Source organism: Bombus impatiens, unplaced genomic scaffold, assembly GCF_000188095.3.
Source record: "Bombus impatiens unplaced genomic scaffold, BIMP_2.2 scf_0321, whole genome shotgun sequence".
NCBI lineage: Eukaryota > Metazoa > Arthropoda > Insecta > Hymenoptera > Apidae > Bombus > Bombus impatiens.
In genome coordinates this window covers 1,841,731-1,859,528 of record NT_176740.1, presented here as the reverse complement: position 1 = coordinate 1,859,528, position 17,798 = coordinate 1,841,731, and the positions used below count along the sequence as shown (strand labels likewise).

At 36.5% G+C, this 17,798-nt stretch overlaps 1 protein-coding gene across 2 annotated transcripts; it reads right to left on the bottom strand.

Annotated features, from left to right (window-relative positions):
• Positions 1–1,365: 1,365 nt before the first annotated feature.
• Positions 1,366–3,849, bottom strand: LOC100744895 (ubiquitin-conjugating enzyme E2 G1). Of its 2 annotated transcripts, none has more exons than XM_003489402.4 (6): positions 3,693–3,849; positions 2,561–2,663; positions 2,368–2,465; positions 2,107–2,285; positions 1,902–2,024; positions 1,366–1,805 (listed from the first exon to the last, which is right to left on the bottom strand). In XM_003489402.4, exons 1-5 carry the CDS (start codon positions 3,736–3,738, stop codon positions 1,944–1,946), a joined length of 507 nt encoding a protein of 168 aa, XP_003489450.1. In that variant the 5' UTR covers positions 3,739–3,849; the 3' UTR covers positions 1,366–1,805; positions 1,902–1,943. The 2 variants fall into 2 exon arrangements, with proteins under 2 accessions (XP_003489450.1, XP_033176562.1); XM_033320671.1 differs by lacking the exon at positions 3,693–3,849 and adding an exon at positions 3,177–3,195.
• Between the last annotated feature and the right edge of the window lie 13,949 nt (positions 3,850–17,798).

Genomic DNA, 17,798 nt, shown 5'->3' with positions numbered 1-17,798 from the left:
TTGTAGATAGAAATTTGAATCTTTTATGTCGATAAATTAGGTATCTGCTACGTCTATTTATGTATAATCAGGTATAATTAATTTTTAAGATTCAATATACATATTTTAGTATTAATAGAGCTATAGACGCCTTTATTATAAGTTTTTTGTCAGAAATTTTTACTTATGTGCTTTATTTATTCTGTAGATCGTATTATAAATGTGTTTACATATTATAAATGTATTGCGAGTACACGTATAATTTATAAAATCATAGAGAAACTTTAATCATCCAATGAATTTTTCATTGAACATTATGTACATGTAAATACATATTAAAGTCAAATATTAATGTATGTCAATAATATTTTATACAATTAAAAAGTGATAATTATATTATTAATATTTATGACATTAAAAAATGTGTAAATAAACAATTATAATGTATTATCTATAATTTCTATCAGTTATTTTTTTATTAAAATAATATCCTGAATTGTCTATTGTACATTACTTTGTTATTTAATTTTGTAGTTCTTATAAATAAGTATTAACTTTTTGGTAATTAAAAATTCAGTATTGTTAATATGTACAATAACAACGCGTATGTAAATTTTTACTGTATGAAACAAAATATAAAAATAATAATAAATTGAAGAAAAAAGATAATCCATGAAATCAAATAAGTTGTAATCTATTAAAAATAAGGTATTATTATTTATTACACATAAGCAAACAATTAATCACAGTATAGAAAAAAGCAATTTGCTTCAGTGGTAAATAATAAAAATATCTTTTCGTACTAGATGTCATAAGTAGAATGCAGGTTCTAGGAATATAATAAACATTTTTCATATTGTAGAATTTAATTGACAGTATGAAATTATATATAGTCGGATAAAAAATTTGAATGTTTTTATGACTTCGAACCGCAAGTTTAGATATAATAAAAAGGTAAATCTTAACAATAACTTCACAAACTGGCACTGGTTGAAATATGTATAGTTTTTGTAAGCATGTACGAAATTTTATGGTAAATTTACTAGTTGTAATTAATGGTATATTTCTAATAATAATATTGTGATTAGCATTATTATCACTTTAATTAGAATTCGTTATTTTGGCAACTTACGGTTCAACGGAAATTTTACATTTCTTTACATAGCCGTGATTGTACAGCTTAATCGACATAGGTTTACCGCGATGTCACAATTGATTCACATATATTTCGTTTTCATTTTTTACTGGCATTACGTTTAACGATTGTAGCATATATATATATATATATATATACATACATACATACATACATACATATATATATAAATATATCATGTATTTGACTTTACAAAAATTTATTTATGTATATTTACGAAAGTAAGAAAATACGAAACGCCACTAAGGAATTATTATTCAATGATAAACGTAAACATTTTAAATTACAGGCTTTTAGGTATAAAGGGTAGGGCTAACTCTTGAGCAGGAGGAACAGGGAAGTTAAGTTTATAACTATCAATATTAAGGTAATAATCGTACAGATAATTTTTTTGCATTATGTATATGTGTAAATTAGTTTTTTAGTTGTTTATTATGTAAAAGGTGAGCTGCGTGTATTTCCTTTATGTTCTTCGTATCAATGGATGGTACGTCAGTGGCGGTGGTATAAACTTCATAGAGATGTGTGATTTTATCTTTTATTGTCACACATACTCTGCCTCCCTTTTTCTGCTTAAGAATGGGTCAGGCTATATCCGTTTTTAGTGGCACTGTTGTCCATTAGCTTAATGCTGAGCATCGGTTTCTTTCTTACAGTGCTTACGGCTTCCCTAGGTGGAAATAAGAAAAAAGTTTATTCAAACACACTCATTATTATATATTATTTTGTTGAATAATTTAATTGGTAAAAACGTTATAGAACTTACCAGAATTAAATAAGTCTTTCCATTTGAATAATTGTTCATCTCCTACAAACACTCCTCTTGGCTCTTTCTGACACACCTCGCCACCTTTCTCTTGAATTCTGCATAGCTTTCCCTCCACTCTTTCTACAGTGTTGCAATTAATATCAGTAAAAACAGTTGAAATGATATAGTAATCTAAATTTGTATAATACAGAATATTACTTACGGCAGCATCCACATTAGCAGGACTTTCATCATTAGGATCTGCAAGCATACTAATAACACTTATGAGAATAGTCTCAACTGTGTGAACTGGTAACCACCGTTCTGATGCTTTTTCATAGCCCCACTTATCATCTCCAGGTTCATGTAAAATCGATATGCATACATTACCGTTCTTTTCGACTATAAATATAAAATTACATTACAATTTTTATTTTGTTATATAATATATATAAAAATCTTAATGTTAAAGAAAAAGTCTTACTGTTTGGATGCCATATTTCTGTTATGAACTTCATTCTCGGTGGCCTAAGTGGATATTCTTTTGGAAACTGTAAGTGTGCTTTGAAAAACCCACCTTCACTAAAATGTAAAAAAATATTTGTAAAAATATGTATGATATGCACATATGTATGTATGATATTATATATTATAAAATAAACAAATTAGTATCTTACTATAATGTGTCTGGAGGTCCAATAATGAGTACTTCCCACTGATATATGTCATTGTCGTCTATGAGGCCTGCTGAAAACCCTTCTACTGGGTTTTTATTTAATTCTATAGAAGAGAAGAAAATTTAAATCAAGTTTTTGTATTTTTAAATAATTTTCTCATGAAATTGAACTTGAAAAATATTTTGGATTAATAAGAATTTCATATATCTAAAATGCGGAACAATAAAATAATATTAAAACACTGGAAATATGCTTGAATCAGCAAGCACAGAACTGTCCAAAAATAAATACGATTGATCATTCTTTGAATCGATAATAAAAACATCGAAAGAAATCGTCAATACAAAGAAACATTGGTCTGGATACATCAAAAGGATACTTTTGTTATTCAGTGTTGTTTAGGTTAGGTCAAATTGAAACGCACAAAGCAACCGTCATATACCCACGGGGTTAGCGAGACAAAGGTGACACGATATTTCATGTAAAATTCAACGATAAAGATTAATTAACAAAGAAGAATGAAATCACGATAAATGGTAGGAGCAAATTTTCAGGAATTTCATTGTTTCATTCGTTGCCTTAGAAGTAATACAGTAGTTATGGTTCGAAGATTGACCTTCGGTGGTCGTTGCACGGCATGGTTTTCTCTGTCTTTTTTTTAGTCGAAACCGCGTTGTATTCGGTGACGCGCGAAATGCTATAAATAACGTTGCCTGCAATTATTTTCGGTAACAGCGTAAACGGCCTTCGTCGTGCATGAAAATCGTTCATAAGAAAATTTAGACCCGACACGGATGTAACTACTGGTAAACGCGATATTAAATGCTAGGTTAAAGTTATTCATGGGAGGTACACTACGGTTCCGTAGCCGTATTGATTTTCACGCCCTAATCAGGCGCAGGGCCATCGTGGGACTACGGAAGGCTTAATCGGTGCTCACATAAGATTACAGAGGTTTCGAGAAAGTGATATTTCGACAGAAAAAATGTTCACAAAAGCCAATCTCAAGGGTCGAATCACAACGATGATGAGATCGCACGAGTTTGGGGTATGAGAACGGTTCCGGCTTTTCGTTCAACTCGAATTTGAGGCACCGATCACACTTAGCACTTATACTGGCTTTGCTGGATACCTGCTAATTGTTTTCGTAGTAGAAGCGCGGACTGTGGCTCTGACATTAATAAAAGTTCCGTTAAATAAGACTAAAGCTGAAAACAATCACTTTTGCTTGACTGGAAAGATGGCTAGGTACGTCGCGGAAGCAATGACTGCGCATGCGCTACTGCTTAAACATATGTTCTTCCGTCTTTCCTATGCGCCGGTCTGATTAAACAGCTACGCATTCTGTTGGAGATTTTGCAAATATTACGGATCTTTTCGCTGTCGATAAGTAGTTTCCAGTAATTAAAAGATAATAAAAATATCAACGAAAGACAGATTGGACCTAACATCTGATGTATTTTTGTGTCACGCTATTGATTAAGGACCTCGTCTGTGGTGACACGTTTTAGGGATTCCAGAATACACTTACCATTTTAATATCATTCCCAACGTTACCGATTCAGCGTAGGATAAGATTGCAACGCTTGTAGCGATTAGAATTGGAACTAAATTTTAATGTGACATCCTGGACTTAAAATTATGTAATCATTGACTAAGGGCAGGTCTTCGTCGCTGTTGTGATCTTAACAGTCCTTGGTCAATGATATACATAATTCCTATATTCGCCGTAGCAAATCGCAGAGGGCGTAAGAAACATTGGTTTCTTCGAGGTCGATACTTTAGAAAGTGGGTAAAAATTGGTTTTCCTTTTGTTAACAGATAAAATACTAGAAATGCAGAGGATGAATCGGTGTATGCGTGGAGAACTTTAAACAATTAGATCATACAATCAAACAATTAGATATACTAACGTAAAATGTCTTATAGTCGAAGTTAAAATAAATGTAATCTTTAAATCATATTACTTACACGTAATATTTAATTAGTACATACGTAAGTTACAGTGCCATCTTACACAATTTTATAGGAAGTGCGTCTAATGCGATGTACCTTATATAGATTACATATTATATCATATTATAAAATTATATTTATTTGTAAATTGTTCTATATTTCTTTCAATCTATCGAATAAATCAATTTTCCTAAAGGGAATGTTTCAACCGTTATCAACATAAAACTTTCGTACGTAATACCGCAAGTCGTGCAATAGTCTCACAAAATAATTCTTACTATTTATTCATTTATACGTACAAATTGCTATTGTGATACGTCTTATATAACTAAGACATAGGTAGCCTAGAAACGATAATGAGCATAAGAAACGTAATGTAACGAATGTAATAAAGAAGGATACGATCAGAGAATACGAAGCAGAAGGCACACAAGAAGTAAAATCGAACGATTCGATCAAATTAAAAAGAAATATTCCTTCGATTTCAATCATTAACGATCTTGTAACCTTATTTTACGCTGAATCTGAGAAACGTTGAAGCGGATCGTTCGATATCTTAACTATTCTCCGGCCTACTTTGCAACGAGGATTCGATTTAAAGGGACCGCAAAGCAAACGTACGATCTCATCCTATTATCTGATGACGCGGTTCAACGCTGGGATCTATGGAAATCCAGGGCGTGGCTTTAATAATGCCAAACGATCGAGAAACGCGGAGCAAGGAAAAAACTTGGAGAAGTTCAGCTCCTCTTAGGGAGATAGCCACCACTCCTGCAGTTGTCCGTTACCTTCGGATTGGTTCCCACCTTTTTACGAGGATAAACGATCCGGCGACGAAAGTGCCGACGATTTCCTCTAAACCGATCATCGCTCGGTACCCATCGATGTAATATAGGGCGAAGGAGCTCTGAGTGAGAAACATTTCTTCACGGGAATCAGCTTTGATTCATACTTCGCCAGCAGGCTCCTTTTTTTTTCCTTTATTTTTTCCAACCGGAATTTACCGGAGAAACGGATTAGGTTTATCGAACCGAGGGAATAGACGTTAGGGTGGGAATTTGGTTAGTAACGAGGGATATTTTAGAAGACTTACGATTAAGTAACGACAAGGGTATATACAAAAATGTTACGAGGAAATTTCATATATATCGGATAAATTAGAAAATATATATTTGCAAAAATAGAGAAAGTAAAATATGCAGGGTGGATTATTTTTTTTTTACCTTCAATAGCAGCGAATATAATTTTGAGACTGGATTTATGCGTGATATTATTTGACACTTGTATATTTATAAATCCTACGTTTTCTTTTTTTCGTTAAAAATACTGTACGGTAGTTACCGTTACTTAAAAACACATAACGTGCTACACGTAATCTATTCTGGTAACAAAGCAAGTATTCTACCATGAAAGAATTTCATCGCCAGATTTTATTGTTGGTCATGTTTTCCTCGATACCTGCAATAGCGGATAATACAATTTTATTGTTCGATTTAAGCGAATCACCTGTGTATTTATAAATTCTATATCTTTTTCCTTTCATTGAAAAGCTGTATTACTTATTGTTAGCCGGAAAATCACGATATAATGCGTGTCCGACGATAAACCGAGTATTCCTACCGTAGAGGAATTTCGTCGACGATGCATGGAGCGACGATCACGACTTTTTTAATCTGTCGGTTTATTCGTCAGTTTAAACAGCAAGATCGACACGAGGGCGACACAATATCCGTCGAAGGAAATATTAAAAGAGTCATTTCCACGTCCCTTCAATTTCAGCCGCATGAAAAGTCGATTAATAGCTGGGGATAATATCCGATCTCGATTCGTCAAAAATACGTGGAATTACCTGTGGCAAGAGCGAGAGAAAACATTGGAACAAGTAGAAAAGCGACATGACACGAACGTCTGATACGATTCATAGTGATGATACATACTGGTACGATTAACAGTTACCTACAAGTTGGAAAGTATCGAAAGATGTCGAGATCAATATTCAAACGATATCTAATTCTATTAGGTTGTCTGAAAAGTTTCTTTCGTTTCATAAGGTGATCATAGATGAACAACAATTTCTGTTTTATATTATTATATCGAATTAGGTGTGATCCATTTCGTTCTATCTCTGTTATTATGTTCGTGCATAATTCGATGAACTAATATAAAACAAAAAACATTGTGCGTCTATTATTTCCTTATAAAACGAAAGAAACATTTCGGACGACCTATATAAACGATCTGATTCTATAGCAATGGAATAGATATCGATATTATGGCCGATATTTGAGAATAGATTTTTAAGCTACTTTATAAATAATAAGATAACAAGTAAATACATAAATATGTAAGTACGCGTAAGTAAGCTCATAGATGGTTAATATCCAGTCCCTTGCAAAGTTTAATCGTTTAAATCGATTAATAATACAGCGCTGACTATCAGCCAGTATTAATTCACACGTTATAGAGGATAGCAAAGGAATTTTAACGTGTTCGATATGCCAGAGTATTTCTGTGATTCCTATCGTGACCAATTGCAAAATGATTTTTTTCTTTCTTGCTTTTGCTTCAAAAATGTCTAGAACACTCGCTAGAATGTAAAAAATTATTTAGAAAACACGACGTCGATATCGACGTTATCGCTGATGGGCTACTTCCTCTTCGATACGTATACTTATTAACGCGTTAATAAATACACCATTCATACTCCGTTTCTACAGTATCAACAGATACTTCAACAGAAATATCAAATCGATACCGATATTTAAATACGAAGAGCAACTTTTGCGCAAGCAAACTGGCATACCGATAGGTAGGCAGCGCGATATCAATGCCAAGACTAGTAACGGGTAGACGAGAATAAAACAAGCATTCTATAGAATACAGGAAAAAGACGAAGAAATCCCATGGCGAAGCAACGGTGCAGCCAGTGATTTGCGACTGGTCCTTCGGGTATTTCCGTGGCCCCGTCAAAATAAATTGTTGTTTCCCCTTGTGAATTAGAGGAGGACGGACCTGGTAGCCGCGAATGCCTCAAACAATATCGTTAGTACCTTCGAGACTTGAGGGAGATCTCCTCTTCTCTTCCACGCCGCCCCTTTTCTTCCTCTTCTTCTCTTTCTTCTCCACGATTCTATTGTTCGCCGTCTCGCTTCGACCACGTCCAGCACTGAAATTTATGATACGTCGCGCATTTATATGCCCACACCCTCCATAAATTTTACTTTACGCGCATGTAAGTGGCTCCACTTTTGTTCATAGATTCCTTCGACTGTCAGATTTATGCCCACGTACGTGCTACGGTTCGATGGCCGAGACACGGTAGAGGCGGGCACGGAAAGGCAAGGATACTGTCCTGCCATCGAACGATAAAGCTACCGAATTGCCGTGATAATATACCGCGACATCGAAAGTCGGTTATGCGTAGAATTTCTATGATTTTTCTAACGCGAGATGTTTTCAAATGTTGGGATCGGAGAACGTACAGTAACCACGAAAACAAGAGAGAGAGAGAGAGAGAGATTTAATAAAGATGGAACGAAATCGTTCATAGAACGCGGATTTTATGGAAATTTGTATCTCTGTAAACGATAATCGAAGGAATAAAACCTGTACGATCTATATGCTGGCTCTATTTATTTCTCTTCAGTCGGCTGATTACTCTTCTCAGAATTTTTCACACAATCGTGATACGACCACAAGTCATAAATAAACTATGACTCTCCATGCGAATTTACGTTTTTATAGATTCTAACAAAAGGCTGCAACTCGAATAAAACCATATACTCTAGGTATCTTCTAATTATAATTCGATAAGACTCTAATATTTGATATTTGATTCTAGTACCTAAATTTTAAGAATCGGATAAGTCTCATCCAAATGAGATCACTTAAATACCTGCTTCATTTATTGTTGTATGGAAAAGAAACTACTGAAATGAAAAAGCTCGAACATCTTATGGATGTGCTCTTCAGCAACAACGGTAACGATATCTCAAAGTATCTAAAGAGATGACGAGGAATAAAAGGAAAGGAGATACGGCGAATGGCGGGATAATTCGAAGTTCGTATTCCTTTTCGTGGCGAAACTCGATCGGCTCTCCCGCTACTTAGAACACCGGAAAAATGCTGATGATCCCGAGATACCGAGTGTCCTGTTAGCGAAACAACTTTGCCTGGCCAGAGGTAAATTGAAATTGGACGCAGTGACGCGAATTATTATAATCCTGGGGTCGCTTGGAAGCCCTCGGGCGTTTATCCCCGGACCTCTCTTCTTTCCACCACCGATGTAGCTGTATAAAATTTCAAGCCAACGTGCAACATTTTCATCCACGTCCTCGTGGCTATCTCTCGCGTACACACGCCACTGATCAAAAGTCGCGCGTGAACGTTTTCAGACCTGTACGGTGTGAAACAGGGACGTTTGGCTGCTTAATTTTTCGCCAGACCACTGCGGACGTTGCAGTTATTTTACCGCGGTCAATCGACACGGAAATAATCTTTGCGATATGGTTTTTTTTATATTTATTTTTAACCTTTCGAATTTTCTTTTATAACGGTTAAATAACGTACGATCTCTCCACTGTACAGGTTGTTTCAGCAGCGACGGTACGATCAACAAGGTGGCGATTCTACTTGAAAGAAGGAACAATTCAAGTCGAAAATATAGAATAAAGTTTCGTCGAGGTTCTCGAGAAAATGGAGCTTGAAAATCGAGATTCGTGACAGCGTTAATGAGATTTGAAAATACCCCATAACCAGACAGCGGGATTTTTATGCATTTTTATGCAAAGTTTGAAGGTACAAAAGTGGACGGAGTGCATACATAATGGAGAAAAATACGCGAAACTTGCAAAGTGGTGTATTTTTCATAATTTTTTCCTAGACGAAACAAATATTCATCTACGTTTTATTTCTACCCTTGTATCCATAGAAACATAAATTTGCACAAAAATCCCTAGTCTACCTATAACGCGTTTAATTCTACTTATAAATGATGTCTACGAGTAATCGAATATTTTCGCCAGTTTGTAACGTACCTACGTATACTGAAGACACCACCAAGGCTCAAGGTCAGCCTTTAGGAGTTTAGAGGAAAAGCAATCCTGGCGATGAAGTATAGATAAGAATGAAATATATCGTAAGAGGCTCCAGGGGCAGCTGTCTGGCGACGATTTCGCATTCGACAAGCTAAAAGATTCACTTCGAACGCAGCAGACCGTTCCCTCCGGTGGTTACCGGTTAAACGAGAAAAGTCGCGCGTTTGCGGCTGAATTTTCGAGCGATATTTCCGGTTCGCCTGAAGGGTCGTCTGGTCCAGGGGCAACCGTCGATGTATCAAACGTTTCACGTTTCTACGTATATACGTATTTATACATCGTTCTTACGGTATAGCAATCAACTACGTATCATAAAAGAGCAATTTTCAATTCGCAGATTGCTTCTCGATTCGACGATTGTTTTACGTTTACGTATATTTTGTCACTTATATACTTGCCATTTAGGTATATTTTGTTTCATATTTTCAGATCCATTTCAAATTTCTGTTATCGCGCACGCGTTAATGTTTGACGTTTTTATACGACAATGAAAGCTCGTTGATACGATACAAAAATAAAAGATAAAGTGGCACGGAAGGAAAGATTAAAAGAAGATAAAATTCCGTAATAATTACAATCGAAGTAAATTAATAACGAAGCATCAAGACAATCGACGATAAGAATATCTTCGGATGAACCATTCAAATCATTTATTTTATTACGAATTTAGGATCGCTCAAGGTCTGCTGATGTTTTTCGTCTATCCACCGATGGTAGGTATTTATTTAACGTTCTAAACACGCTTAAACAGCTGAACATACGAAATATCGATCTTTCGCAGGATCTGTCTACCGAAATAGGCGAGCCTCGGCACAGAGACGGTTTAGTCCTTTAGAGTAAATGTTCCCATTAGGCTGCGGCGGGCAAACGACGAAAGGAGGAAATCCTGCGACGATAAACTACCGGCAGGATGAACCGGCTCGCGCACGCTGCAGTTTAATGTTCGACGTTGCTATGTTGCAGCGACGCATTGCTAAACTGCATGTACCAAAGCGTGACGGGCGTTCTATATTAGCCAGAGCCGTTTCTTCCGTGTCGCGAAGGATTCCGTCTGCTTTTTACGACACCCTGCCTTCTCGTAAAATTCTCGATTCGTTATGGACACTGTACGTGGACGTGTTGTACTGTCATAAATATTTGCTGCAACTCTGTAAGTATTCTAACGTATATTTACGTTCCCGACGTGCACGGAATTGATTAACCACGATGTCGCGTTTACCGCTTATTTTCTTTTCTTTTTATCGATTTAATTTTTCCAATATAGCGTAGAGACTGTGGTCTCTGAACGCCACTGCGCATTTATTCACTGCGAGATTCGATGCTAATCTACGTGTCGTTCAAGTTTAATCTCCTTCATGGTGAGGATTAAAAACGATGCGTGATAATATATCAACGATACACAACGCGTAAAAGGAGTTGAAAATTAAAGGATTTTCCGTTTCTTAAGACCGAAGCTTTTTAAAATGGATGCGACTGTTTCGGACTATTTTTGTGTTTTTTTCCTTGCTGCCTGCTCGTCACTTTGATACTTTCAATCTCAAGATCTTCATGCTACGAAAATTCTCGTATGTTTACGATTGTGACGTATCATGACACTCCGCAAATTTCTGCAAATTTATTAGGATAATATTTCACGACAGTCTGAAGTATATAGGAAATTTCCAACGTTATAATTTGCTGATAACACTAGTAAATTGAAGAGTATCTGGAATTTTAAGTACAATTTTTCGTCGAATAATAGTAAAAAGATCGATTCAACCTACGATGCCAACTTCCGAAAGGTCAAAAGCTATCAAGAACGAGTCTCTCGTTTGTATTAACGTTAACGGAAATACGAAAAATGCTGAAAAGATAACTTCCACGGTAAGAAAATAACTTCGAAATTGTATGGCGTTACAGAAGGGTTTTAGTACGGTAATTGGTGATGCGTTTCGATTCAACCGCCGCTATTACATTTAATTATCACCCTTACCGCTGCGTTTAACCATTATCAGAATCTCGGATGGTAGTAGAAACGCGTGAAAATGCAGCTCGCCGTTTCCATGATTTCCAGCGTGATTCTCGCGGAGCGGCAATCGCTTTAATGATCTCACGGTACGCCATTAACTAAGCGTTCTGAAGGGCCAGCTTCCTAGACGAGCCAACGTCCCTTGATGGCGTCCTGTGACACAACGTACGAGCCCTTTTCAACGCTCCAACCTTCCATAAAGTCCCCCTCGGTCCTGTTACATGCATACGCACACATAGTGATACCGCAGTCGATGCTGCAAGACAGGTGAACCTTCCATGCCGTGAAGTACGAAGTATTGATCTGGCTGGAAAGTCTTTAACTTTGTTAATGTAAAATTCATAATTTGCTATATTGATTCGTAACAAGGAAATAGAAATTTAGTAAAATTCTCAAAGTATCGCAAAGTATTTGATAACTATGTTTCACCAATATACCGATCGGACCATCATAGTCGCGCGTAGAATATGCAGTCGATAGTCGATGACGAGTGATAACAGAAATTTTCACGGCGCGAAGTACAAATCACCGATCGGACTGAAAAGTCTTCGATTAATTCGGTAATTCGCCACGTTGATTCGCGAGCGAGAAAGCGGAGATTTAATAAAATCGTCAAAATATTGCGCGTCTGATAATTATATCTTATTAATACACCGTTAATACGGTGCTATTTTAATTTGAATTTCGATTAAATCAGTTACCATCTCAGCAAGCTGAAAATCAGATTCCGCAAGGAAGAACGGCTACCATTTTGACATTTGATCTCTGCACCGCGGTTGCAGGATTTCTATTTTCTTGCCTCACGGAAGCTCGCGAGGGCTTTCAGGTTTTAACGGTTTTGCACACGGAGGGTTGAAGATCCCGGACGTCGTGCTTTACGAAAGAGAAAGAGAGAGAACAATGAAGAAAAGGAGAAAACAGCGGGCAAGGCATCCCTACGTTTTCGTAACAAACGTTTCGACCACGTTTCCGTTATATTGCATCCGTGTGAGTTCAGGATGACGAAGCAACTGTGCAACAATGTTTGCTTCCTCTTGCCAGGGTATAACGCTCGTGACGGCGCCCTTTTCTTGCGTGCTCGATGATTCTGATCTAGATGCACATGGAAGTTGCGTCGAGTATTAGAACAACTCCTTTTACGGCGTTGTTTGTCTCTCAAATTTTGCATGCGTCGCTTCTTTTCCTTTTTATTGATCGCTTGAAGGATCGCTTTCGGCACAGTTGAGGTTACATAAAGATGTTAGAATTTTTGATACTGTCTGGTAAAAGGATTTGGATTTTTAGATTCTCTGCTGGTTCTCCGAAGCAGACGATATTTCGTTAAATCGACACGATTTCCACAACTGAACGCGTCTCCTGTGTATATCGTTGTTTAGTAGCGTGGTTGTCTCGATAGAAAAGTTTGTGATTCTGTATAGTTGCAATTTCTTGAAAAAAGTAGCGCAACTCGGTGATCGTTCGGGCAGTTTTTCTTAATTATTCGCCACTTACCTGTGTTTATTACGGATTTTTTTCTATAGGTTCGTTGTATTACCTTCTGTCTTTCTTTATTGAAAAATTCGACTTGTTATCTAAAGAATTTTACTGAAAAATTCTTCACTAATAACGAATTTTTGGTCGAAATAAAATTCCCCAGCGGCGCGTCAGTCATCGGTGCGTTGCATCAAACTTTTGCGTTTTCAGCGAAACGATCGGTTCTTTCATTAAAAACATTCCTTTCGTTATTGAAATTTTTCTCCTGTCTTTTATATAATCATGTTATTGAAAGTTCTCTCGCGGAATATTCAGCTGTAACGAGACTACCATTTTTTTGACCGACGAAACGTAAACGGTGCGGCGGTCTGTAAATTATAATGTAAAAAGTTTAATTAAAAGTCGATGTATTTTCATATAATTACAATTAATTTCTATCCTATATCATTTTCGTAGAATAAATATAGGATAAAGATCTCTCGTAATTTAATCTTCCTTCGTTAAAATTTCTCTATACTTCCGCAACATTGTTATATGCGTGTATCGTTACAATTTCTTCTTTTTAATCACCAACTGGCACAAAGATCGTAGAATTAAAAAAAGATAGATGTATCATATTTCCCGTGTGTGGTCTTCGATTCTACTATTTCCATAACGGTATTTGTCGTTATAAAAAAAAAAAGAAGCGGAAATTTTAACTACAGTGGCCACAAAAAATATCTTTTGGCAAGTCCTACTTTTCCTTCTCAATTTCTTCTAGTCCTATGAAAGTACTACTATATAACGTGAAATTTAATATACTGCAATCTAATTAATTAAATTAGCATAAGAACTATATAACAAGTACAACGATGTATAAAGCGCAAATAGTTTTTGTAGCCGCTGTAAATGTTATCACAGGAATCATCATGTTTCTGTGAATTTAACCGAATTTGCCGGCATTCGAACGACATCCTCTGGCATCGAAGACGTTCGAGGGAAGCTATCGACTCCTCAGATTCATAATGCGTCGCACGCGCATCGAGTCAATCCGATTACACGGCTGAACGGAGTTAAACACGCTCCTCAACCCACATTTCGGATGACGTTTACGCATGGTCGCGCCTCGGCTTATGGGGAACCTGTCTCGACTGTATTTCCAGTTGTTTCTTTTCGCTAATCCTCCAATCGGGTTACGCGTGAGCTACTCTGACATCGGTGACTTCCAATTCTATACTATGGAATCTGTAATTCCTATAGAGAATCACTAAACAATATACGAATCGTATGAAAATTGTATTATTCTCGAGAATTGTCCCGGGAGTTGTCTCAGTTCGTTATTACATCAGAATTCTTTACATTGGAAATACTAGAGATTTATTATTATTTTCATACTTTCCTTAATGCTTTCGGAACGGGATGTTCCTTTAAATTGCGAGAAAATATCTTTTCATGAATTATTAATGAAATTCTTCTAAGAACGAAACTAAATTAAATTTGAAATGTTTCTGACACGAAGATCACGCAATGAATCAATGACGCAAGCAGAAGACAGATATCAGTCGTCAACATATATACATCGGGTTAATGTAAAATTGTCCGAACAATCATCGACTTGTTCTCTGCTGCAAGAAACGAAAATTGTGCCAAAATTGAGGCCAAGTGAAATTTGAAATTTTCTATCGATACAATCGCATTGACTGAGTCGATGAGAACGTGCTAAACAAGTATCAGCCGTAGATATACGCGTTAGTGAAAATTTGTCTCGACGATCATTGACTTTTACTACTGTAAAAGTACGACACTTTCGAAAACGAAACGATACCTGAAATTTGTTATCGATGCAATCGTAAACGGAATCAACGACGCACGCAGAAAATATGTATCAGGTTTTTGATACACGTCGAATTAATAAAAATTGTCTGAACAATCACCGACTTATACTACTGCAAAGAGCAAACTTTTGGTAGGCAAGACTAAATGAAATCTGGAATTTTTCTATCACAATGCTGGAAGTTGGTAGAAAAGGGAAACGTGTTGCAGAGGGGAAAATAACGCAGTAAACAGAAGAAGGTAAAAAGGGGAAGAGGAGGAAAGAGAGAGAGAGAGAGAGGGACAGAAAGTTCGTTTAATTAGGAACGAGTCTACGTGGAAAACGTGGGTACAAGGATGGAAGTATCCTGAATACGTAATCAACTTGTGTTTCTACTTCGGGCCACTGACTTTCTCGTCACCACGTTATCTCGTCAACGAACGACCTAAGAAACTTGATAATTCAAGATACAATGACGGCAAGTTCAGAAGAAAGTGGTTATTTAAGGATGTTACAGTCATTAGACGGATATTATATCATTACGATATTAAGTCTGAGATAAGCTTCCTTTGAAGTTAAAATCCGAGCAAATTGAAAATTGGGAATTTCGATTAAGGAAAGTTGGTATGGATAATTAAAATTAAAGAGACTTAACAGTTTGGGAGATTGAAAAATCAAAGTGGGTATTACGTAGTCGATTGTATTACAGAAAAAAGGAGCGTGGAAAGATGATCAATAAGATTAAAGATAAATATGTAAATAAGGATACAAAGATACATATTCTGATAAATATTTAAATCGTTTATTAAGTATATTGAAAATGAAAAAACGTTCATTTTACCGTGAATTACATCGTAACAAGCATTTAGGGGTTAATCAAGTAATAATTAAGTTAATGATTGATTTTAGGCGGTGAATTGAAGGGATATGGTTGTGGGAAGGTCAGTGATTTGAGGGTAATTTGGTTAGCTGGAGCTATTGGAATGTACCCCTTGGGAAGATAATCGAGGTTACTATTGATTGAAAGATTTGTAGATTTTGGGTTGTGGTTTATCAAACTGTTTCGTGATTTATTTGATCAATATTGACTATTATCGATCCCGTACACCTATTCACTGAAATTTGTATTACGAATACGCTATTTCCTCAATTTAGAATCTGGGGTTTAGAAACAATTTAGATATCTGGAAATTCATACTCGAGAGAATCTTCAGTAAAAACATTTTTCGATCAAAAAGAAGAGAAAAAGAAGAAAGAGAAAGAAAGAAAATTGAAGACGAATAATTGAATCAAACGCGAGCAATAAGAAGATATCATATCCATTGTGCTATGAAACAAAGTGACTCTGTCTATTGCAAATTCGATAGAAACATTCCATTGTGACCTTTTGTCATGTTCCGATTGTCAATTTCCAAATGATCGTGAAATGTAAAATTCTGAAAGGATCGAGCGGTTATTTTTCACGGTTCGACGAGATACAGAAAGTTTGCATGGGCGAACAGAAATGTGGGAGTTCCGTGACACTCTACCCTCTTTGGATCCCGGGTAAAGCAAACATTTCCACAGGGGGTTTGAAGTTTGAAGTTCCGCGAAACGGAAACAACAACGAGACCTCTCAATTACTCTAATTGCGTGCTTGAAAAAACCAACCTGAACAACGACCAAACTTTGAACGATTCTTCATTAAATCCTCGTCCAACGGCATACCGTTCGACAATCGCGTTTTTGCTTTTCACCATGCGCATCTTTGACATTACTGCACCGACGTCATTTTACTTCGACATAATACCTTTAAATTATCAAATGTTATATCGTAGAACAATAAAGTGCTTAATAGTATCGTTGAAGAATATCAGCCAATAGCATAATCAATTTGCGAGAAAAATTGACAATTTTTAAGTACCTGCGAAAATTGACTCGAAGACTGAACTATTTTCTACAAGTTCCTCGATAGAGTTATGCTATTTGACAAGAAGAATGTCACGATCCAATAATGTCACGTTTCACTAAAGATCCTCGAAACGCAAGACTGTTACCTACGAAGACGAAAAAATTCTTTTCATCGACGAATGACCAATTTATTAATGATTCTCCATTATGGACTAATTTCTTGAAAATGTTAAAGCACACGAAATGTAAAAATCATTGTAACGTACCAAGTATAATACTCAACAAGCGAGATAATTGTTTATCTAGATTCCACTTCTTTAATTATAATCTTACAAAAATATAAATTTGCATGAATATTCGCAACTCAGTCATTACATATAGCGCCGTACTTACCGCATATTGTCATTGCACGCAAGAAACTATCGATATCTCTCGTATAATGTGTATCAAATGATAGATGCGTGTGTTTAAGCGACAGACTACGAGAACGTATGCCGGCGGAGAGCAAGGTACCCGTTTTATAGACGATTATTGATTTCGTGGAGGGATACGGTATCGAAAGCCCATAAAAACGGATTTACGGGTGCCGCGGATATAATGGTCGACGGGGTGGTTCTCGTGGCAGGGTTAAATCGCGCGTTCCACGCTCCTCTGTTCGCGAAACGACTACGTTTCTGCAAAAACTCTCGACACACACTGTGAGTCGCGTTTTCTATCCGTCGATTGTTCGCTGAATGGTCCCGGATTACCGCAGCCGGATAGTTCTGGGAAATGGGAGGAGGAAGTGACGAAAGGATGAATGTTGAACGAACAACGATCCTGCCGATGATCGATGGTATTATGTTTCGAGTAATACTTTTGATGGCTGTGTCGAAGTTCGGACGAGAATTGTTTGTAGATTTGTCGTATCGATTTTATTTATCGCTAAGTAAATAGGATTTATTGGGTAATCTTTTATGAATGAGGTTTCGTGATTTCTTGTTCGTTGAAAGTGATGGGTTGGGCATCGAAACCCAATTGAAT